The sequence below is a fragment of the Nipponia nippon genome, unplaced genomic scaffold (genome assembly GCF_047370975.1).
Source record: "Nipponia nippon isolate SJK-2023a ecotype South Korea unplaced genomic scaffold, ASM4737097v1 scaffold_10, whole genome shotgun sequence".
NCBI classification, from domain to species: Eukaryota; Metazoa; Chordata; class Aves; order Pelecaniformes; family Threskiornithidae; genus Nipponia; species Nipponia nippon.
In genome coordinates this window covers 30,634,935-30,660,564 of record NW_028262291.1, presented here as the reverse complement: position 1 = coordinate 30,660,564, position 25,630 = coordinate 30,634,935, and the positions used below count along the sequence as shown (strand labels likewise).

Sequence of the window (25,630 nt, the reverse complement as noted above, 5' to 3'; positions counted from 1 at the left end):
AGCTATGTCAGCTTCTCCTATTATGACTCCAGTAGATGATTTTTGGACTGTGCTTGAGACAAATATTTTGAATATGAACACATGTTCTGATGCTTTGAACTTTTACAGTGAGACTTGTTGTTTGCAGAAATGACATAATTATTTTTATAAATATCCATGCAGGAAGAAAGAAGCTGCAAAACAATTATTCAATTAACTAGGCTTTTCAAATATAAAAGTAACAGAACTCCTATTTGGTAAGAGAACTTTGTCATAGATTATGAATTCTTCAAACTAGCTACTACAGGAGAACTTTTTTTCGAAACTTAAATGACATTTATAAAAAGCCTTCTTGGTGATTATGGTATATGGGCAAGTTCCCAAATTTGAAGATTCAATAAATTCAAAGAAAAGAACTGCCTAGGAACAAAAGTCTCCAGAACAAGCAGACTCAAACCATATTACGGGCCAGTGATGGAGAGAGACAGTATTCTTACGGTACAGTGCAAATATAATTAAAACAGTGCCATTTAATCAATACTATGTGGGAAAAAAAAAAAAACAAAACCGAAAAAAAGCAATGAATTTACCACCTGTCAAGTATGTTCCATTACTGGTTCTATCTTTTTCCTTAGGAAAACAAAGCAACATCATTTCCCAGCTCTGAAGAGGCACTATACTTGATTATTGTAAACTGATTAGTGAATGCACTCTAAATTGACTTTAGTGGCAACTCTTTCAGTCATATTAAAATTAATTATGGTCATTAAACTACTTGATTTTTGTATTCTAATTAGAATAAATTGAATATGCTTTCTGCTCCAAGCATTATTGTAACCTAGATTTAAAGATGAAGCAAGAAGTAGTAATCGGAAGTCTGAACAGTGGGAAGAGGGAAGCTGTGCATTACTGTAAGGTGATGCAGTTATGGGTAATTATGGGTAAATCACAGTGCTTTTGTGCATTGGAGGGAAAGGGAATGATTATCATTGAGTTCCTCACAGAGCTCAGCTATCTGACTAACAGAGCCCTCTGTCACAAGCCCTGCTGAGACTCCCTTGCTGGAGAGGCTGAAAGCTGGATTGTGCCCAGTGCCCCTGCTTTGGAGTAATTGTCAGGTTACATGTCAGCTTAACATTCAGTGGACTCAACCACAAAATGTCCACCTGGCTTGGCCACAACTTGTAGAAAACTTATTATCCATATAGCCTTTGACTCACCTTACACAATCAAGTGAGTTAGCAACGTATTTTATACAAAGAGAAGTAAACCAACTCCTAAAAGACCTCTTTATCAATTATCTTCTTGAATAAGCAAAGAAACAGTTATTGTAATTCCAAAATAAACTTTTTTCCCAATGTGCTGAAATAACTCTCTGGTAATACAATTTAATTCCGAAAAGTATATTACAGCAGTATTGGCTCATTAAATTCACAATAGTATCCCAGTTACTGGAGTGATTCTGGGTGAGTTTAAGTACAACTAAAAATTGCAGCCGAGAGCAAGGGTACAGGTACAATACAAGCAAACTAACTCAACTTAAGGAAGAAAACGAAACAAAAATAGCCATAACCCAGGCCAATGTCGATTTCATTTTTTCAAATGCTACTACTGCGCTAATAATTTAAATATTTATACTCCTTCCTAATTTAATACTGAGGATTCTACCTGAAAAAGTGAAAGACGGATGATTCAGATGAAATGATGGCACAACTTCACCTTAACATATCAAGGTACATCTTCGTATCTGTTGAAGTGCTTTTTACATTGTTGCCCTCTTCTGGCAGTGTTTCCTGACTAAGGGTAGAATTCCCAAGGCGCATTATAGAACCATAAAGAGTGAGATTGCTTTCCCCCTTCAGTTTTGGGAGTACTCCAACTTTCAAAAAAGTTTGTGAAGTACATCTTTTTCTAAAACAATATAAACAAAACCCATATTTTTAAGCTATGCAAAAAGGTCAGTTAAATTATAGGGAAAACACATATTTTTGTTAATGAAAGCCAGAAAAAAAGAACAGAACTTAAGAAAGAAAGGTTCTTTAAGCATAGGCACAGCATTGATTAGTGCAATTAATACTATGGAATACCAGGAGACTAAAAGAGTAACACAATGTTTATTTTACATGCTCTGAAAACTGCTGCCATGACCTTTCTCTAGAAGCACAATGTAAAGTGTGATTGTATGTTGAAGCCCTAATATGTAAGGAATCGCTAATGTTTTACCTTCTTGCTGTTCAGATGAAGGTAATAGACACCAGAGTCTAAAAGATGCAAAGCACAAAGAAAAGAAAAGGCAGCATCTAGGAGCAAAGAAAGAAGGGACAAAGATGTTAGTGTGACAGAGAGACACTAATGACTTCAGAAGGTGACCCTTCAAACCAGGTTCCTCCATTAAAATGAATGTCTTTAAATTACTTCAGGTGTCATCAAAATTAGCACGTGAAAATATTTGCTGTTTCCAAAATGGCACATAATGGAAAAACATTTAAGTAGTAACAATTACTTTTAATAAATATTTAATGTTAATGTAGGATTGAGTAGTTCAAGTTGTATGTTGATCAGCACTGGACATTATTACTTGGTCCCTAATTATTACCTGGTACAATTTCTTTATGCTGGCATGAGAAAAATTAGTAAGGTTTCTCTTTCAACATGATAACAACAGCATGATTTCTGTTTCAAATATTTGTTGCGGCTTTTTAACAGGGAAAAAAAAAATCCTGTGTCCCTAAACTATATTAAGTAGCACAAAACCTAGATTTCGATTAAGATATTTTATTAGTAGGCAGATACATGATTTTCAACCATATTTAACACATTTGTTGCTAATGAGTGCACCTCTGTAGAGATGCCCATCCATCATTCCTTTTACATTAAACAGCATCAATATTTCAGTAATTTCCATTCATTTAAACAACATTAATAAGTTAAAGTCCAACTTAGCACTGACTTATTAAAAAAAAATAAAAAAATCCCTAAAACTATTTGACCTAGCCATGCACATCATAAGCCACAACGTGGAGTACTATACATACAATGTTATGAAAGTTTCTTGGTGAAAACCTTGCCTTAAATAAGCAGCTACACAGCAAAACAATATCTATGAGGCCAAGATTTCTACCTGATTCTGTGGAAAATAGCCACTCAAGTGGGATCACAAGTAATTACCATTCAAGCTACATACCTGGAATCTACTTGTCAGGCCTGGTAGGGTTAAAAGGGGAATATATAGACGTCATTGCCAAAGTGAGCTTGCACTTGCTAAAGCTTACTTTTATCTCTGATATACTCGTATACAAGTATTCCAGTCTCAAGTATACAAGTACCTAGTAAAATCTGGACCAGCATGTCTGGTATACTTTAAGCACCATCCTTTATGTTTACACACACACGCATGCACACACACACACCTGTCCTTGTGCTTTGTGGACAAACTACTAATGCCTAATTTGAATGTTTTGCTTTGCTTATGATACATTATTAAATAGTTTGCACGTGCATTCATAGGAGGTCAGCTTATTATTCCATATATGAATTCTTCTCCTCCTCCATTTTCATGTATCTTTTTCTGCTTTTTTCACCCTGTTATCTGGGTCTTGTGGGCTGTAGCCTTTACTTTTTGATAGCTGTTGTTTTAATGCCACCTTAACCACTCTCCGTTTCCAAAGAAAACAAGTGTTTTCAAATTCAAGAGAAAAATAAGACAAGTGACAATATCTCACCCTGAGATGATACAGCACCACTCCTGTGCTGAGGATATCATCATCCATGGCCATGAGATGAGGTAAACTAGAATCTATTGTTACTCCAGCTTTGTCTTTGTTGATGTCCACACTGTATTCTTCCATGATGGCTTTCCTGTCTGTCCACTTACTTGTCCAGTCTTTGGTCAATTGCTCAATCTTAAAGAACAGGAGAGGAAACTGTTTCACTTACTAAGCAGGTTAATTTTTCTCCTACATAAATTTCTTCAGAAAGAACAGCATTTTTTTTCCAGTTACTGGATGCAAAATTCTTTCACCAATTGCAATGCAGATGTATTTCTAATTGCAGTACATTTCTGTGGCAACAAAAAAATCGGGTAAAAACTGTACTGCCACCTAGTGAAGCAGGTTTAATCTATTGAAGACTCATTCCCAAAATGTCAGAAAGATATATGATCATGCTAACTACTTATTTTGCCTGTCTTTAAGCAAAACTTAAAATTAAGATCTCCAAAACCTTTCCAGGTCACCAGTGATTAAATCTTCTTAGTAATTCGGTGACTGTACAATAATTTCCTTTGAATAAATTGGAGGAATTTAATCTTAGAAGCGAGAGGCTCTGTATGATGAATTATTGTGATATATTGAGACAGCTTTCAAACAAGGAGTAGATTGTGCAGACTTAGTGATATGCAATGGACAGTATCCCATTAAGGACACGAGACTTTCATCACAAATTGGTAAAGAGCACCCAACATGCATTAAGGATGGCAGTTTCCTGCATATTCAGAGCAAACAGGAAAGGATTAGGACAAAAACATCTTCACTGTGGTTTCAGAACTATGGCAGTGCTATCCCCCCAGCTCAGTGAAACTGGAGAGAGTTACAGCATCAAATAGACCATGCACACCTTCATTTCATTCTGAAGAACCAGCTCAGTCAGATTTCCATCCCTGTCATCACTCCAAGAAGGACTGGAATTCCTCTGTACAAAAAACAACCACCAAGATCTACATGTTAGTTTCCTTATTCACAACTCGCAGTCATGTTCTTTTACTCTGCAGGATTTCACGGAGATGAACTCAGAAGAAGGAAAGAAAATACACAGACATTTGATGCTGCCCTTCTACCATCCAGCCTACACCTCTTTAGCTATTGCATGCAAGTTTTTCTGAAGAACTGGTGAAGGAGCACTAACAGAGAGATACTTCTCTGTAAATGAATCCTGGACTGTAGTTCCAGTCTCTCCCAGCGAAACATGCTCTCCATGACAGGGAAAACCAAGACGCTACCATTATTCCAAAGGACAAAAACACAGTGTCAGCTGTATTGTGAGGGCTCACAGATGTTCACAAAGAGAACAGGTTAATTTCCCTCCAGTTACAATAAACATGGAAAGATACACAGATAAGACAAAAGCTACTGTAGCTACCTAAAGCACCATTAGAACTCCAGTTGGGAAGTGTTCCTACGTACCAGTTCAAAGCTCATCAGCATAGTTTTCAACCTATCAATTTCTTCTCGCAGTTCTCTGATCAGCTTCACATTTGCATCCTGAAACATTGAGACACAGATGTTGGAAAAACCATTCTTTAAAAAATTCTAGCTAAAGAAATCAATGCAGAGCTGTTCCAAGAGCCAGGAGGAGAGGAGAACAGGCACACTCACAGCAGTACTCCTTGCTCCACTCTGCCAGGTCCCTGCGATGTACTGCCTAGGGACAGGTGGTTCCCATCTTTGATAGGTTCTCTTTTCCCATAAACTTTGTTCCATCTCTTTTCTGAACACAGACCTACCATAGTATTTGTTCCCATCAGGTCAGAAAAATGCTGTTATTTCTGTCATGCAGACGAGAAAATCAGGCTACAGGAGACTAAGTCAGAATGCCACCAACCATGGTATTAAAAGCCCTTCCAGCTGATACAAAAAGCATTTCCTGCCTGCTTGTGTGGAAGCATTTATCTCATTTTCAGAGTAAGTATCCCTGCACAGGCAGTTTCTGGAAACCAGCTTTGTGCAGACAGTTCAGGGAAACTCTTGAGTCAAGAGTCAGCTTTCTCTGGGCTGACAGTGACACTTTGGCTCAGGTCAATTTGCAGTGAGGGGAAGTCTAGCATGGGCTGTGCAAGAGAGTGATGGGCACACAAGTTGGAAGGCTGAGAGGCTGTGCGTAACAAGAGGCTAACTCAGGAGGACTGTGTTTACTTGCCAGTGGCCTGTTGCAGGGTTGAGAACTGCTGCTGCCAAACCCAAACACGCTATTGCTGCCACTAGTGATGTCTAAAAACTAGTTATAGGCACTGGTAATACAGATGCAAATTAAATTGGGAAACCTTGGATTAGAAGGAGAAGATTTAACAGAGTATCATTAGGAAAGCAAACAGTACATCTCCAAGATTCTATCCTTTTATCTGTGGATAAAGTCTTGGTACACCCAGGCCAAATCACAAAAAAACACTAGTAAAGTTGTAAAGTCAACTGCTAAAAGATTAAGAAATGCTGGAATGAAGACTTTTTTTGAAACCTTAATTCAGTCCCCTTAAATGGATACACTGTGATTCAGTCCTTAAGTTGCATGATCACTGTAGTACAGCAGCCTCATGCAGAATGCCAGGTGAAGAATGCTCAGTTAAAGAGCAGCAGTTCAAAAGTTTTATATTTCTAGCATGTGTGATTGTAGATCTTGATTATTATGTGCTATTGAATTTTGCTGTTAAGACAGACAGAATTATGCATTTCCCCATGGATTTTTTTATGCCGGTTCTCATCACTATAGTGCCTAAAACCTCCACAACTGCTAATAATCTATTTTAACAGCAAGTCTTTGACTGGGAGAGTTTACGTTTTTCCCATTTGATAAATGTGGACTGGGGAAATGAGGAAAAAGCACACATTGAGAGTTTGCTTTAAGCACCTGGACTAGCATTGAACAAGAATGCTGTAGCAGGGGCAGCGACACAATCCAGTCCTCCAAGGCAGCATCAGACTCTTCCCTTAATACCCTGCCACCTTTTAACTTGTGCAGCCTGTGAAGGACCCCCGCACAATCGAACAGATGATTCTGCCACACAGTCAGAGTTCATACCTGGAACAGGCCTACTTTGTGCAATGAATGAAGCGGGGGTTGTGTGGCACAAATTGCTCCCATGTATTTAAAGGCTTCATCATTTTGTGTACTGAAAAGAAGACAAATTGAGACTACATAGGCTACCTTAGGCCTGGCATATTTATTTTTGAATTCTTGACTTGCAACCTTAACAGAGTTCATTTAACACGCCAAAAGGAAGGGTTGCAAGGGTCATGCACAGGTTAAATAGTAACAAGTAATCCTAACAGATCTGTAACTCTGCCAATATTTAGGATAAAGACATAGGGTAAACACATGTCATAACAATTCAAGGAGAAGGAGGATTGAAACTCAATGAAGATGAAAAATAGGTGTGGAATTCTAAATGGTTTAAGCTGCAGGGGATCAAGGAAATTATTTCTGTAATATCCAGGCTCCTATTTAGCTCTCATTAACATGGGAAAAAGAGGTATGAATTTTATTCAGAGAGCAGATATACTGAATAAACTTTAAATAATACACCCAACAAAATGTGTAACAAGAATGAAAAGCAGAACTCAAGGCCTCACCTCATTTACTCTGGGCTTGTTAATAATATTTTTAGCATTTGAAGCATATCTCAAGGTACTCATCGTCTCGTTGTAGCTGGAGCTGGCAGGAGAGATAGCTACAGACAGAAAACAAATAGAAAAGAAACACTATTTTAAAAAGTAATCAGTTTAACCCATCACTTTTCAAAAAGGTGAATTTTGTTAGTCTTGCTTCTTTAAAAAACAAAACCAAAAATATCCTTAGGGATATTTCATCAAGCTCACAGAGAATGTCTTCTCAAGGTTGTATTTATAATGGAGTAAATCACCTTAAATCAAAGCTATGACCTTGGAAAGGCTCTTAAGCTTAACTTCATGCACAATCAGCATGCCTTTTCATTTCCTTTAGTATCCTATGAAGTATTTATGAAAATCTTTACAAGGACAGATTCTAAGTGATACAGCTGTCTTCTCACTGCAGTAGAGATCTATTTTAAGGAGGTAATGTAGTGCAAAATGCTAACAATGAATAGAAACCAAACTCACTGGCAATCATAATGGTCTTGGAGTTTCCCCCCAGACTGTCCTTCAGAAGCCATGTGAGGATGGAGTCACGGTATGGGATGTAAGCCGGTCGCCTGGTCCCACTGATGCTGCCTGTGGAAGGACTGTCCACATGACTGCTCTCCCCTTCACTTGTTATGGTGTTTATGCTCTGGCAGCTGCTGAACATCTGTGAATTTTGTGCTGAAGGAGAAATACCACAGAGCTCAGGAAAGGGGTTATCTTTTTCTGTCATGGCTATTTAATTTTCTTAGATGTCATTACAGTTTATGAAGATGCCACACAGCTGTTCTGTTCAGCTTTTTGTTGCAAATATAGACAAACATTAAGACACAGCACATGGTGAGCGAGTCCTATGCTTTTATCACTACCCTTCAATATAAAGAACTATTGTGCTTACCTAAAGTGGAGATGACAATTCCAAGTGTAACTAATGACTTGTTAATATTGGCACCTTCGGTAATTCGATCTTTACAGTAACTGGGATCAGCTCTTTCACTGTAGCACACAAGCATGGAAAAGACAATGCAAACCAAACAAAAATGCTTAATGATTAACATACAAACAATATGAAAACATATTTTCCTGACATAAAAGAAAACAGAAATTGCAAGCTTTATAATTAAAAAACATATGCTTTGAATACTTTACATTGCTCTCTGGTTCAGAAAGTCCAAACAACCATGAGCAAAGGCCATTGGCGCAAACTACTGTTAAAGACCCATCAAAACATAAATTCAAGCCTGAACTGGGCAACGCAATCATAGTGGTTCTGAATTTAAAAAACAACAACATACATTTCACAACTCTGCAAGGGTAGACTGGTTCAGTACAAAAGTCTGTATATCCCCTCAATACTACTTTCTCTGCTCAGACATGCATAGCAATTTATATTCTTAAGAAAGAAAAATGTCCCGTTCTCCAGCTGTTCTATAACTCTTCAGCACAATTTCCACCTTTCTGTTCTCTGTCACATCCAGCATAACCACATGTTCCTCAATGAAATGCGTAGCTAAGATCAGAGACTTAGGAACTTTTGGAACATGAACAACATAAGCAACAAGATATGACTATATTTTCCCGCCCATGCTAGGCAGCTGTGAGGAATACATTTCTTTTTTTTCTCTTCAAGCTCAGATTTGGTAATTCCACCAATAGCTACTGGAAAAGCCACTTAATAAGAATACAGAATTGAATGGAATTACCTTAAATGTACACAACAGCACAGTATTGGATCTCAGGACCCAGGAATTTCCTTCCCCAATGAAATCCAATACCCAATACAGAAGAACAGATGACAAAGACAATATTACTTGTAACTGTATACAAAAGTCTGGCTTATTGTTAGTTTAATGAAGTTTTAAAATATTAAATTTCATCTTTTGAGGCAGTACTACCAGCATCTTCAGAGAAAATTTTTGCCCTCAGTATACTATTACCTGCCTGCGAGGTCCACTAAGTTGATCTTGCTTGCTATTTCAGAGGGGAGGTTGTTCTCCAGTATAGCCTGAAGAGAAAAATATAAATAAGGAAGGTTATTCCTCTTAATTAATTAATGGAAATAAAATAGATGTGCTCTTTTGTTTGAAACTGAGTTGTACATATGACTGTCTCACTGCCTTTCTTTGTGACCTTGACCCACTGACTATATTCAAACCATTAACTCAACAGCTTTCTCACCCGACAGAGAAATGACCCTCTTATGCCAATTTCCTCTTGAAAAAAACCTTTACTGCCTAGTGACTGTGAAAGGCCTTCTTGTAGATCTTGCAGAGTTATTTTCCACTAATGTATTCCAAAGGTCTTTTGTGAAACTACTGAAAAATATCCCAAAACGTTCTGTGATTACAGGATGTTAGAAGTGTGAGATAGAAAAGGTCTATTGGATCACCAAATGACTTCCCTGCCAGGGAAGGATATAATTCCTCTGGAGAAAGGGTGCATTGTCTTTGGGAGAGTACTGGATGCCAAATGCTAAAGAGATGAGCACATCTGAAAAGCTGGACAGATACAAAATTTTGGTAAGTGTTAAACTAATGCTATACTTCAATTAAGGATCCTAAACAAGTGTGACAAAACATAACTTCAAACATATTCACACGTAATTTTCACAGCATCCTAAAAGGGGTATTGTGTTTCAAAGGGCTGATTAAACATTTCTTTTTACAGTGAGTCTTTGGCATCACTTCTGACTATACGCTTGCATAAAGGAACAAGAATACTTCAGTAAACACTCAACACATCGGTGTACGAAGTGTAACGCATCTGCAGTGTGATCCAAAGGAAATAAGTAACAGCTTCCACTGAGATTATTACAAACAGCACAAAACAGTGACAAGTAAACAATGCACAACACATTGAACAATGCTCTTTGAGAGTGAAGAAAAAAGGAAATTGGGTTATTTTTAGCTAACCTGAGTGTAGTGGATGGTGAAGATAGCATGGGATCTGCTGCTGGCATTGTGAATATGTGTAGCTGCTGTGATTCTAGAAAGAAGAACAAACCATTCAATTACAAAGGCTTATTTCCCTGTATTCAGGAAAAGCAAAAATAATAAATACAGCAGATAAATGAAGATGAAGGAATGTGAAACTTGGAGAATACAGTAGGCTGTATTCTTGGATCTGATCACAGATGACCTGGAAGGGTGGAAACCAAGGGTCAGTTAGAGGTGTTTTTATCCACCAGCAGCACTCTGGAGAAATATCTTAAAGCAGCCTTACAGCACAGGCGTAAGGTGTTGCATAAGGGTAGAACACAGCAGAGAAGTACAGCCAGCAACAGCCTCGTACAGCTCACCCCCAACACCACTGCATGTACTGGCCCAGTACATTTTCTCCATATTGTCTCCATTTTTATTTCTTGGTACTTCAAAAGGTCCAAAAAGCTTCATACACCACTTCTGGGGCTCCCTTCTGTCACAGGGCCGATACAGTAGTTTTAGACTGTTAGAGGAGTCCAATGAGATTAGCCAGTCTACCCGTATGAGTACCAAATGAATACTGTAATTCACTCGTGTAGCAATTGCTTGGTTTTACCACATGGACAGACCAGTCATCTGGCTCTAGCCCTCTGGATAGCAGGTACCAGGCACAGGAGAAGGAGGAGCAGTGGCACTCTCCAACTGTCTCTGTAAGGCAAACTTTTGGAAATTCTACTTTCTTTGTTGTTGTTTTGATTAGACAAACCCAGAGAAAGCAGGGTTTTGCCCAGGGCAGAAGCCAGGTCACACGTCTTTTCCTTTGTCACTCTTGTAGCTTGCCTTGAATATCGGCTATATGTGCAGCCTTTAGCATCATTGTTGCCAAGCTTACCCTCAACAACAGCAGGCAATTTTAGGAGTGCAGACAAGGCCTGTGGAACCGTGTTTTTGTTACGAGCCCAGCTGTCAGAGTACTGCAGAGACCAGTTGCACTAGAGAGCAGAGAGCCGCAGCTGGGCTCCTGCCACAGGAGGCCAAAGCCAGGACTCTCCTCCCCATTGCTCTCTGCTTCCTACACCTCCACAGCCATGTGAGCAGGCACTGCCAGAAGCTACAGGCGGTCTAGTGCATCATGGTTTTAACTGAGCCTACGCTGAGGAAGCAGGAGAATGTGAACTAGTCTCCAGATGTTGAAGAAGGAAGACAAACAATTAGGTAAAGGGCAGAAGACAGAAAACAGCTCTACAGTAGGCAGAAAATATAAGGGAACAGCACTGAAGTTTGTAAAGGAAAAGACAAACACAAAGTGCCCCAGGATTTGGAGGAGGAAGTATTAGTACTTGCTTCTCACCTCTGACAATACATAGGGTAATTGGAGGGCAACTTCACATCTCAACTACTCACAACCCGTGTAAGCATTTTTATGGGAGATTGCATGTGTTAGTTTTTCATATATTCTATTTCATCATGGCATGTGGTGTACACTTTAGTATTTTTAACTGTTCTAACAATATCATCTAGATTCATTGGTTGTTTTACTTTACACAGCACCAGGGCTATGCTTTTGGAAATTCGGAAATTTGTATTTCCTGCATTTTAAAAATGTTATTCTTCAGCATTTGAGAGCGAGCCTTGCAAAGTGTCAAGAGAAAAAAAATAATAGCACTGAGAGTTACAACAAAAATAATTACTTCATGTTGAAAATCATATTTGTTTATTTTATAATGGACAGGTGCAGCCAGAGCAGGGCTGGAGATGGCCTGATAAAACCAACTGGTAGAAAAAATGCCTTCAGTAAACTCTGCTTGTTGTTAGTACAGGAGCTGCCCTCTCCCCCATAAAAGGCACCACCCATGTTCAAGGGGAGCTTCCCCTCCTATCTTTCCTGTATAGTCAGACCTGCAGCCGTCATGCCCCATCTGCTCCCCTCCTGCCTCCAGCCATATGGGGCAATCGTAACCTGTTCCCCACTTTCTTTATCCCTAAGGTCTTGCTGATGTTCATTTGGCATCATTTCCCAGACTGCAGATGTTTTATATTAGTTTGTTTGCATTTAAAATGTGCTAATAAATGTTCTGCAGAATATTTCATAAAAATAAAGACTATAGGTAAATAGGAGTTTCCTGTATATTCCAAATATGTTTTTGAAAATTTACCCACAAAAAGTTGTTGTTTCTTGGTTTCATACAAGTGACAAAGTTTGAAAGTTCAACATCACAAAAACTTACACACAAAATATTGAACCTCTGATTTTGTTTTTTCTACATCTTCTATTTCCTTAGCAATGAGACAACTGCAGGATTACACTAGTAGACAAACTGGAATTTTGTTGTTGTTCTGAAAAAGTCTCTTCTTCTTCAGAGTTGCATCTGTTGATTGGTACAAGCAGAAGCAGCAAAAATCAATCCTGCTGTATGTTCTATGTTTTTGTGATAATGCTGCTTAGTTTTTATTTACTTCTCAGCATCACTGATATTCTAAAATCTCGACCTCTCTTATGATAAGACTTAATATCAATTTTGGAACTGTGATTTGTATTTGGAGGATCCTTTCAAATATAACTCTTTTCCATCACTGTAATGGCAGTTGTATTGATATCCAAGGCTCCCTGTCAAAAACGTAAAAAAGTGTCTTGACTAATGAGAGCCAAATTCATTGGCTTCACTAGTGTGTCAATTCCCACAGTTCTCTCGTAGCAAACGTGCATGACTTGGGCTAAGAACTTAAAAAAAACACTTATAAAAATCAAAACAAATAATTATAAAACAAATACTTTTAGAAATTAAATAAAAATACACTATCTTTTCAGAGTTGCACTTAGTGATTACACTTACAGTTACACTAACAATTGAGTTGAAAGATATACAGTCTGAAGTGTCATGAGCAGAGGTGGAGGAGAAAAAACAGAAGTCCGTTTACAGCGAAGTGTTTTCCTGGCATGTATTTTTTATCCCAGACAGATGGTTGAATATTGTGGGTAAGTCAGCATGGGATCAGTTTTGAAGAAAACTTCATGAGTGCTTGTAGCTCTTATTGTGGATACTATGAGGATACGTAACATCTTATGTGTACGTCATGTGCAGGATCAGCAAATCTGACATCCTGTCATGACAAAACATTGGCAACACTGTCAGCAAAATAAACATCAATGAAATCAACATGTGGTGAAAGAATTGTTAAGTAAAGATGGAGCTGGTTTGTTTTATAAAATACCTTTTAGCTATTCCTTCTTCTAGAAGTTCTACAACTTGCTTGTAGTCTGTAACTAAATGTTGAGTCAATCCTGCCAAAGATTTAAAAAGAGTTAAATGCATATTCTTCTCAGGAAGTTTCAGTCAGTTTACCCAACAATTTACCCAACATCAGAAGCATAAGGATGTTCTGTTGGGATACCAGTCTGTTCTAAAAGTAGTCTCTCAACTAGAGTAACTATTTTATTTTTTAAAAAAACTATTTCATTTTTTAAACAGAAAATAAAAAATGGCAGTCCATCCTTCAGATACAGTGACATCAGTATAAAAAAATGCCTTGTACCTTCAAAGTACAGACCTTTTTCCAACTTGTCTGCAGAACAACGGTATTTAAAAAACAGTATAACTGAACTCTGTAAGAAATTTTCAGCTATGTCACTGCTACTGATTGGGTACAGATCCTGTAAAGAAGTTTTTTTGCCATTGCCTCTGGAAAATGGCTCTGCTCACGCAACTAACAGAATTAGGAACCAACCCCAGCGAATATTTACCATGTACTTAACTAGGCGTCAGCCTGCAACATTTCACACTCTTTTCTCCCCAGAGGGTACCCAAATAATGATACGAAACATCTGGCCTTTTCATATCTTCTGCTTTCAGTTTGTTTGTTTGTTTGTTTGCTTGTTTTTAAAATTTGATTTCATTTTAAGGGGGAAAAACCCCACTGAAAACAAATGAAAGAAACACTGCATTGCAGAGCCTGCTGTGTCAGAGAGGTGGCTGTGACTAACAGGGCCCCAGTGGAGGGCAGTGTGCTGCTGTGCTGTAGTGGCACTGCCAGCCCCTTGCAAAATGCAAATTCCAGCAGACACACAAAATTAGCCGCAACAGGCTTGTATTTCACATAAATCCAGTTTAATATGCCTCGTTTGCATTTTATGGTGATGATTAGTTATCATTTGTACTGCAGTGACTCCTAAAAAAACACCCGAGTTGTGAAGCAAGCTGTCATCATACAATATGTAGTAAAACACTCCTTTGCGGAATGTTTTATCTCAGAGCTGGAATCCAGGGCTACTTCCTCCCCCTGCACTGATTTAGGTTTGGTTTGTTTTATTGCAGGCCACAAAAGTATGGATGAAGGCAGACTACTGAAAAATGTGATTTATTTGGATCAAATAATTTATCTATTGCTAGAACGTAAGTCAACATGAATATAAAATTCAACAAGACTGAAATAAGTACTTCTGACATTGTTAGAGAGAGTCTATCCTTACATGATAACAGCTTGCTTAACTTTAAACGAAAGCTAAATCTAAGCCAAAGATGGGAATTTATTTTAGTCCTTTAACAACTGATAGACATAAAAAAAAAAAAAAAAAAGATTTTTGGATCACCCACACTTTTAAAAAAATCCTAACTATAGTGTGCATGCATGCACACTCACACACACAAAGCATAGGGCACTTTTCAAACAAAAGCATTTCTTCTGCTCTCTAGTGTCCCTTTACAATACATTAATTCCAGAAGTCATCACATTTTCCATTTGAGAAAGAGGCCCATTATTTTTCCAACAGCACTGGGATCTTCAAAGCTCAAAATATGGAAACTATCACATATTGTTTTCCCAGACCCTTTTTCAGGGTCTTATTGAACTGAATAAAAATCCAGTTACAAAATGGAGGCATGGAAGAAATTCTTACCTACCTACATCTCCATAAGTATGGGAATAGTGAATCTAGTACAGAGTTCAAAACATTTAGTTTTTCCATAAGGTAAATGAAATATTGTAAATATTGTTCGAAAAGAAATGACAAAGTGTTCTGTTGGCTGCTGGAAAAAGAAAGGTCATTTTCAAGTCCCATAGAAAGATCAAAAACCCTTGCTTGTCTAGAAATCTGCCTTGGAGTGAGAAAGGATCTCCCCCAGAAATCTGTCTCAGAGTAACAAAATAGATTGCATCATTTCCTGATTTAAGAGAGGCCGATTCCTTAACAGTGCAACCATCTGTGAGGGAGAAGTTTGAAACGATTCCAACCCAAAGCACTGAAACACTTTCAGCATTTCAAAGGCTACAATCTCACAGCCTTTACGTGGAAAAATGATGGGCTGGAAACTATTCAAAATAGTGTTCAGAGCTGGGACTTCCTGACTGGACTTGCAAATGGAAAATGCATTGCCCAGAGCATCTAAGCGTCCTTAAAGGGGTTAAGTTTTCCGATTTTCCTCTTTCTGTTCTTCATCCAGTGCTGACTGTACTCTGGATATCATTGACACCAAACACACAACTGACAAACTAACAGCGCACTGGGGAGCTCCTGCTCAAAGTCAGCGCACCTTAAAAATCGCTGATGGCTTGCAAGAAGTATGATGCAAATACAGACGCTAGTCCTTGACATACTGGATTTATGGGAAATAATGGAACATTTCTGAGCTTTGCTGATGTTCACCATTTTTCTCCCATACAGCAAATTGCCTGGAAGGGGAATACAAAACAGGCTCCCCTTCTAGCAAGCTTGCTGATAATTCTGATCTCAGCCATCTAGCTATTGGAAACAATATTCTTGCGCTCTGATCCTGCACAGGGAGACTACATATAAAACTGCCAAAGACTATTTCAGCACGTAGAAGGCCCTCATTACAGAGGTCAGCAATTGTTGATTGCAGCAATATATTACTGCAGTTGAGAAGGGCATTTTGTATCAGTGTTGTGAACTACTTCATTGTCTTGAATTTGATGTTATTAAAATCAAGCTGACTGTACTTCTCACCTGCATTCAAAAGACCTCTGGACTTTCCCACTGCTGCTTATTTTTGACGTGAGCTAATCAGTGCAGTTCCAAAAGGAGGTATATAATCATACCTTCTTTATTAGTCCCTCTCCCCAAAAGACGCCAGGATCGTTTCAAGTAAACTGTTACGGTTCTTAATTGCATAAACTGTACATAAGCATATTTATTTATTAATACATACTTATATACACATATCTAAAAAAAAAAAGAGCTATGTCATCTGACTGTTGCCCTGAGCCACTGACTCATCAGCCTGAAATCACTTCTGTTCACATGCCTTCACAACAGCATCTGATTACACCCTATGATGCCTTCAGCAGAGAAATTATTTTATTTTTCATGCGTGCGATCAGTTTTTCTAAAAATGCAAATCACATTTACCATTAAAACTTAAATTTTTCTTACAGGCATTAACACAATGATTTTTGGAGGCTGTCATAAGACACAGAGGGAGAGAATCTCCTAAAATAAAGTATTGCTACTGGATTTACAAACATGGCCAAAGCTGGCAAATATTATTTACGTTAACCTTTTTCCATTATCCTTTTGTCTTATTTTACAAAATCTAATCAGTGGGGAACTTTTATGGGATATTTCAGAACTTTAACATAAAATTGTTCACTTAAAATTTTTAGTTGTGCCTAAGTATAAAATCCTTATTCAAAAGGGGTAAGATTAAATTTAAAAAAAAAAAAAACAAAACCAAAACAGAACTGGAAAAGAAGTGACAGATTTGGCCTGGAAGGTTCCAGATGAAGACAAAATAGTGACAAAAGGCAAGCCAGCCCATTGGCAGAAGCTATAACTTCATTTTCTTTTAAAACAAGGAAACTCCATTATATGCAGCCAAGGAATCACTGGAGATATAAGGCCTGAGAAAAGGGATGGAAATTGCCAAGGAAGGAAGCAGTTTAAAGACCTTTTCTTGTGTGGTGAATGAGCAGTTGCTAAAAGAAAATAATTAGTATCTGTATTCCACCAACAATGAAGTTCTCCTATAACAAGCAGGTAGAAAGAGAATCTTGGAAAGACCTCAATAAAGGCCAAATGTCTATGAATCTGCTTTTCAAAGAATGGTAAGTTTGCCATACTAATGAGACCATTAATTCATCTATTTTCCAACTCTCCTTAAACAGGATGCTGATGTGCTGGGAAAGCACAGCTGAAATAACCAGAATGCCAGATAGTCCCTCGTGTATAGGACCATACAAGTTAAACACTTCCCAAGTGTTAGATTTTGAGAGGAGGAATTGGTAACAGCCATCAGTTGTTAGATGCACCGTGACTGATACTGCAGGTCCCCAGGGAATGAGAGCTGGGAATTCCAGGCTCCATTCCATCACAAGGTCAAGTCACCCTATCTGTTGTCACATCTTGGCTTAATCTCTGAAGTGGGGATAACAATCTGACACGTAATGCTGTGATAAAGAAAAAGAGAGGGAGAAAAGTGAACCAGGGAGAATGGATGGAATTTACAAGACAGAGATGAGAACTCTATTTAAAAGCCAGAACAAATCAGTATTTGATCTGATGTGACAGGACCAATAAAATTCAGTGTGATACGCATTTTGCATACTAAATGCATACCTCCCAGGTGTTACTACCCATTTGGTGGCCAGCCAAGCAGTTGCAGAGTCAGTGGTACCAGAAGCAACTTTGGAATTCTGCCCACTAGATACAAGGCACACTGAAAAGGCAATATATGCATTTAAATTCTAAACAAACTCACTGATTTTTGAAACCTGCATCAGTTTGGAAAAGACTCTTCCTTCTGATCTCCACTGTAAAGCTACTCTATATGATTTTGCACTGGTACACTGGTACACTGATTTTGAGGGACATGCCTTTTGTCAGTTGTTGGTCAGATAAAGGGCAATGTAGCAGGCAAACATCAGGAGCTGATCAAATTACAAAGTAACAATGGCCAAACTCCAATTTAAAGCTATCTAAGACCCTGAAGTGAAGGCACCAATCAAAAGCGGAAATGAACTGGAAGTACAAAAAAAACAATGAGAGAGAAGAGAAAAACTAAAACAGGAAAGACAACTGAAATGGAAAAAATACATGTGGGGGTTCTTTTCATCCATTCTCTGTCACCTGATTTGAAAGCTATGGTTCATTAGAAAACACAAAGCCACCAGAAAGGCTGCTGTTGCAAGTGTGAATTAAAAAGTGTGTGATGTTTTTAATCGTATAACGTACCTACATGACCCATCCTGTGCTTTTTCAGTTTAATGAAGGAAAATGAAGCTTATTGGGTTCTCACCTAGGTAATACAGATTTTAATTGCTTCTCATGGCCTGGCCTGCAACACCAAAACAGTTGAGTTTACCTACTTTTTTATTATTATTATTTTGTAAATATACTGCTGCCAAGGACTGAAACAGGTATGGAGGGACCTTAGGCTGGCCTGTACAATCCATTTAGAGCTGATGTTCATGGATTTCTTGATCAAGTTAAGATTTCTTTAAAACAAAAGAAAGCAAAACACTATGGCTCACACACAACCTATTCTTGGAAAGGCAAACAGAAAAGTGCAGGATATCCAGCCAGTGGGATAACAGAGGCAAAGCTTTCAGTATATTACACATGTTCATATTAACAAGCAAAATATTTGAGGAAAGTAACTCTTGAAGAGTAGAAGCAATTAGGATCACGCCAGGAACATATGAAAAGATACATACAGACCTGATATACATTTAATTGAAATTCTGATGCTAGTTGTGAAGCCTGCTCTCACCTTGAACATATGGTCCTGTTTCAGGGTGTTCTCGGACTCGAAGTGTGTAAGGTTTCTTGCGGTCTGATTGTTTTAACAAATCTCGGACACGCTCATTATAGATTTCAAGAAAACTGAAAAGAAAAAAAAAAAAAAAGGATTTTTAAAGGCACATGATTAAAAAAAAACCTACCTGACTCTTACATAGACCTTTCATGATAAAGTTAATGAATTCATTTTCATTATCTTTGTTACTGCCCCTTCCCGTGCAGTGCATGTAGAAAAAAACTCATAGTAGCAAATTTCCAAGAAGCAAGAGGCATTCGGTATTTTATTTAAAAATTCATAAAATATGCTTTTTTAACACTACTGAGTTCAAAACCCCAAATTTCCAAACAAGTGCTTCATTAGATCAATAGGAATGATGAATAAGAATCAAATGTAGGATTATGGCTCAAATTTAAGAGTTAAACAAACAGGAAGTAAATTTTTAATGCACTCATATTTCAGCTGTCTATACAAAAGTGAACAGACAGCATCCAAAGAACTATACTGAGATAGAACACTAAACCCAACACTTTCTCATCCTTCCTCTGTGTTCTCCTCCTTGTTCAAAAATGATTATCTTCGAAAACAGAAACAAAATAAACTAGTCTTTGCTTTGTTTGATTACAGGAATATATTGTTGAAAGCACCACAGCATTGCCCCCGACAGTGACACACTTACCTGACCTTTACTCTACAAGATGCTGTCTGATCTGAGTAATCATCCTTCCTTGAAAAGAGGCCCTGCACAAACCAGAAGTTTATGTAAATTTTAAATTCATCAAGAAAATCTAACCATACAAATGCAAGTGAAATAAAAAATAAATACCTCACATATACGAGGTGTCAGCCCAATGGATGCCTTCAAATAATAAACAAAAAAACAATTAAACGATATACTTGCTATCACTCTTGCAAAACTCTTTTTTAAATAAAACCCAAGTTATAAGAAAAGGACAGAATCATAGTGCAGCATTAAAGTAATGACTGCGTATGGCAGATTACAACAGTACAACACAAACCACTCTGGAGTGTAGTTCCGAACAGCATGGCAATGCTCTGCTACTCCAGCCGAAGCATCTTGCACGTGAAATACTGCAGGGACTCATGTGCTGTGTAATGTCAGCTGTCTTAGCTTCAGTGCAAACGCTATTTATAGCAAAAGTCATTTTAGAGCAACTCATACAGCACCGATTAGAAGTTTAGAGGCCTGGGTTAAATCCAAGAGCTGTTTGACATAAAGGTACTGGACATGCCTATGTCAGAGGTCGCAGTCTAGATGAAGCCAGGCCAACACTGAAACTAGTTGGATTGGTCACGAATATTTTGTTTTTCCTTATTCTACTTTTATTTCTTTATGCTATGGCATCACAGGGCTTGGAAGAGCTTTATGTTCTAGATTTATAAATCTGGTCTCTCAGAGCTAACACGATATGGGCTGCTAAGAGTACCCAAACTAGCCGATTTAAACTTTGCCCAAACAGCCTACACAGCACTGAAGTAATGGTGTGGTTTTGTGTGATGAACTGTTCTTCTGGCATGAGTGCTCACACTTTAGTGATCGCAGTGCCAACACATCCTGAGAAAGGCTCTCAGGCTTAGGTGGAACCTGCTTGCTGAATAGCATGAAAGGTTTTTACAAGGCACACTTGGAATGATGTTGGGGGCAGAAAGTCCAGGTTCACCAAGTGGACCACTGTGGACAAAAGTTCAGTTTATACCAAACACTTGTTTCTTCCTAGTATTGAACACTGTTTCACAGCGAATACATGTTATTAAAGACCAGATCAAAGCACGATTCCACTGGAGAAAGAAATCACTTTATAAGCCAGAAATCTCTTAGAAACACTACACCTGGAAATTTCCTTGGAAAGAAATAATGATTATTTCAAGATGTGGCCATTCTGAATTGCTAAGATATTTTCAAAATAATGTAATACAAATATCCTAGTTTGTCACCTATTAACCCCAATTTTAGCAATTCAGGCTATTATGGAGTTAAGCTCGATTTAGAATAAAAATAATCAGGAGAATCACGTCATGATTTAACAAAATCTTATTGCTGATGTCTATGGGGAAAAGAAAACTTTAAAAATCCAAACTCTTGTCAAAAGCACAAACCATGCCAGAACAGTCTTTTTCTTCATGGTTTGAAGCACTAAAATCACAGTTTAAAAATAAAGCAATGTTTCTGCTGGACATCCCACCCTCAACCCTAAGTATAAAATGAATGGTGTAACTCACAGGTGTTCCCATCATTGTATAAGTTTTTCCTGAACCTGTCTGTCCATATGCAAAGAGGCAGATGTTGTATCCTCTAAATGCCCCGGACAACACGGAAGTGCCAAGGTCCTGGAACACCTGGAAAGACCAAAAGAAACAACACAGTCCATGAATAATAGGCCTCACTATAAACACTCCACATTACTTGTGGATCTTGCAGCTTTAATAACTCCATGGGAACAAGGATCTTCACAGTATTTGCCTTTTTAGTTTATCAGACACAACGTTAAGTGTCCAGCACCCACTTGTTACATCTTCCTCCAGATGCTGGTATGCCAAGCACAGTGCTGACACAAAGCAGTAGTGTTTAGTTGTGCTTCCCTGCCATCTCTTATTTTATACTTGGACTGTATGAATTCTCGAGGATCTCCCCCACCCCAAGTTTTTACACTCCTCAGCATAAATCTGACAGAAAGGCATGATGAAGGCTCTTTGATGCAATGACATTAATAGGAGTATTAGGCATCAGAATTACAGATCAAAAGCAAAGCGAAGTCTAACCCGCAGCCTGCAAGCAGACCTCATCCAAGTAATACTTATATCTGACCCGTCTGGTCAGTAAGCAACACCACCAAAGACTAAATGCTCTTTTCTGTTCATGCTACATGCAGAGTGATGTGCTGCCTTCTGCTCATCGTAACACAGAGCCAGGAACTGTTACCACCAAATCAGTGTCAGCCTCTAATGGGCTTCCAAAGCTTGCACTGGTCCCACTGTGGCTACAAAAGCTGGACCATCACAGCCAGACTACCCATACAGCAAGATCTGAACATTCCTTCTGCTTTTCCCGCTCCTTTTTTGGAGACGCAGCTGCCCCAATTGTGACCATGTTCTCAGCACATCAAAGCCTTGCCATAGACCAGCTGAAAGGACACCTGGTAAGGTTTGCTAGGAAGTGCATGGTGGATCAAAAGGTTCCAGTAGGCAGGCTGCCAACCCCTTAGCACAGCTTTGGCCTTTCAAAAGGAATGTTACAAGTATTAATGGTTTTGCTATTCACATAGAAAACTAGCTAGTATATATAGAGACACGCATACAATTTCAGTGTTTCACTGCCGTGAAATCTCATCCACTGCCAGGTCATTTGCTTCTCCAATGGACAGATAAATGTACTAAACCTAATATAAAAATCAATAGTAAAACATATTTCATAGATATTACCGCTTTACCTAAACTGCCCAGAAAAGAGCTTAAAAATCCTCTCCTGAGACTTTTATTTTCAGATTATATTTGAACTCAAACTGAGACAAGATGCTAATTTCTAGCTGAAGAATCAATAATACTGTCATTCGGCAGAATTTAGCTACCCCTGCCTGTATTTGTAAGGGTATGGGGCATGTCAGAGCATCTGCTTCATTAGGATTATCAGATCAAGGAACTTTTCCATTTAAAGAGTAATAGTGAACAAAACACATAGATACAAATGTAATAGACAAGGGATAACAGAGACAGCGACAACCTCTCCAGTCACTACTAGACAAGCCATTAAGAAGCTGAAGCATAGCTCTGGAGAGGGCCAACCTGGACTTCATAACCCACAAGCTATGGGAAACAAGAGGAACAGGAGGATTTAGGATATCTGAGGGGGGCCTGCAGGGCTATGCAAAACTTATTAAGAAATGTTTAAAGTGAGTGGGTCAGGAAGGAGAGGGGACTATCAATGGGGCTGATCCCACGTAAGCAGCAGTAGATCAGTACACTTGTCTGACTGAGCCCTGTGCCTGATCACCACAGTCTGTCCTATTTTCTTATTAAATCCTTTCGTGATGATCTTTACATGTAAACACACTCTCTACCCCATGTGTGCGTGCTGTAAGGACTAGATGCCAGCAGCTGAAGAGACTGGAGTGAATATGGGGCCAGCAATGGAGTCAGAAGACCCGAGGTGATAGGGCCATCACAATCAGTGGTGCCAGCAAACGAAGCCAGTCAGAGTCTCAGTGCTGATAGACGGTGGGGCCATGGACCTAAGTAGCATGGGTCCAGGGTGCCAGCTACCGGGGAGACTGGGGGGAGTAAATTCAGGTCAGCAAGCTGGAGCAAGTAGGAGTCTAAGTGCCAGGAACCAGAGTGGGACTATGTGTCACAGGGTCTATGTCCCAGCTACTAGGGGGACTGGAGTGGCATGAGCGTCTCTGTCAGCAACTGGACAGGGGACCATGGGTCCCAGGGCCTGTGTTCCAGGTGCCAGCTACTGGGGTGGCTGAGGTGAAGCAAATGAGGGTCTCAGCATCAGCACCTGGAGAGGGGAAGCACAGCCCACAGGGGCTGCGTACCAGCTACCGGCATGGAGGGTGGGGGGTGGAGAGGGGGCTAGAGTGCTGATATGCATCAGCATGGGGGTGTGTAATTTGCTAGCAGACTTCAAACTGGATGAGCCAGTGAGCAGGAGGTCCAGAGTCCAGGCAGGAATATTAAACAGGAGTAGAGCCCATGCTGATAGTCAAGGGATTCAGGGCAGAGGTGCTTGTGAGCATACACACGTTTGCTATTGAACAGTGGGCTATCAGGCAAGTAGAAGACCTGTAGAGCAGTAAAGAGGGCTCAGGGTCCAGGCAATGGTTTTAGATAGGCAGAGGGCCCATGCTGGTATTTGAGGGATCTGCTTTCCAGACCTGGAGAGAAAGGGTGTATCTGTTTTCACTAGAAAACTTCAATCCTCATCAGTTGTATATGAAGAAGGGGACATGGTTGTCTGTGCTTATGTTTCATGTGTGTGCTGGCAGTGTTATATGTGGGTGCTGTTGAAGGCAGTGCCTTCTGGGGCCATCTGCATAGGCAGCTGCATCAGAGTCCTGCGTCCTCTGTCACACACCGAGACTCGCTATTGGTTGAACTTGCAAAGGGGAAAGCAGCTGCCCTGTCCACCAGTGTGGGATGGAGAGACCTCCAGGTGTCCAGGCACACAGGGCTGGCCTCCGGGGGCTGGGTAAGAGGAATCCCCAGGTCCTGGAGTCCACAGGAGGCAGTGGCCTTATACATACCTTAACTGTATCAAGTTTATTATGAGGAGCAACTTATCTATGGTCTTGAATAATTAGATCAAAGCCAAAAGTCCAGAATATACACTGAGAATAGTAGTTCGCTTGCAGCACATCTGGCTAGTAATTCCTCACCAAGGACAATATGCCATAAAAAGGTCAACTTTTATGGACAGGAAGTAACAAATAAAAGTAATACTATTGGCAAAATAAATCAATGGTGCACAGCTGATGAACGAATGAACAAATAGCTGACATATTAGCATGATGGTTAAAAGTTATGCTGAAGAGGCCAATCTACCACTTTTACCTAATAAATAAACATTGCCCAAATGAAAAAAAAAAATATTATCACACTACTTTTACAAATATCAGTACATATAGAGGCATGCATACACATTATTTGCCATCACAAAGGTTTAGAATCTGATTAAAGAATGCAGAAATGCACAAAAAGACAGAGAAGGTGCTTACGAAATGAATGGTAGAGAAGAAAGATACTGAGAAGCACTTGGAAATGTCAATTTTAAGGTGACACTATGAAGGAAAGTGCATAGATCAAGAGAAGAGGAGAAGATGGAAGTTTACCCCCAGAGATTTTAATAGCTTGAGTGTTAGCATCAAAGAGGGCTTAAAAAAGGGCTAGGCAAAAAACTGAAAGACAGCTAAGAAAGCTATACATTCAAAGCACCAGGCAAAAGAAAGACGAAAAAAACAGAGCAACAATTACAAAGCAGTTTCTGAACCTTGTAGGCAAGGAGGAAAAGTTGCATTTGATACGGTAAGGGGAAAAGGAAGTTTCTTCTTTCCAGCAGCAGAATGGGGTTACCACTAGAAACCTCTCTCAGAGCCGTTACAAAAGTGGTGCTTCTGTTATCCACTTCAGATACAAATGTTTCCCAATTCCACAACCAGAAGTGAGAGAAAATTGTTCTTTATGAATCAAGTACATACTGGAAAGTATAAGAAGAAGATCACAGGCAGAACTTTGTCTGTGAGACTTGCTTTCCCAGTTGTGGGAAAATGTAACTGGAGGGATTAGCCTGGGGGTTGGGTTTTCTTGGAGGTTGCTTGTAGCAGTGTTTCGACATCTGTTTTTATATCCCTTCATCTATGGGAGCCCCACTTAAAAATAATAATTGAATAAATGTACGAAACTGTGCAATTAGCCCTGTTGCTTTTACTTTACTTAATCAGTGGGATTCAGTGGGTCTGACTGCAATGGGATTTCTTACATGAAGAAGGTCTGCAAAAATTGGCCCTGAGTACACTCTCACGACATGTTCCGAGTCTTCCATTGCTCCTGATTTACTGTTTTTGTTTTAGTAATCTGATTGCATTTGGCCACATGT

General features: G+C 39.1%; 1 protein-coding gene across 1 annotated transcript in view; it reads right to left on the bottom strand.

Annotated features, from left to right (window-relative positions):
* STARD9 (StAR related lipid transfer domain containing 9) overlaps nt 1–25,630 on the bottom strand; it is a 113,550-nt gene that overhangs the window by 38,961 nt on the left and 48,959 nt on the right. Inside the window, exons 4-16 of the mRNA XM_087746326.1 lie at nt 21,259–21,375; nt 19,844–19,876; nt 19,697–19,758; nt 18,991–19,103; nt 13,481–13,550; nt 10,259–10,331; nt 9,284–9,351; nt 8,245–8,342; nt 7,827–8,027; nt 7,320–7,417; nt 5,160–5,237; nt 4,594–4,668; nt 3,702–3,881 (exon numbers count right to left, since the gene is read on the bottom strand). Coding sequence (XP_087602452.1) covers nt 3,702–3,881; nt 4,594–4,668; nt 5,160–5,237; nt 7,320–7,417; nt 7,827–8,027; nt 8,245–8,342; nt 9,284–9,351; nt 10,259–10,331; nt 13,481–13,550; nt 18,991–19,103; nt 19,697–19,758; nt 19,844–19,876; nt 21,259–21,375 — 1,266 coding nt within the window. The remainder of the gene's footprint in view (nt 1–3,701; nt 3,882–4,593; nt 4,669–5,159; nt 5,238–7,319; nt 7,418–7,826; nt 8,028–8,244; nt 8,343–9,283; nt 9,352–10,258; nt 10,332–13,480; nt 13,551–18,990; nt 19,104–19,696; nt 19,759–19,843; nt 19,877–21,258; nt 21,376–25,630) is intronic.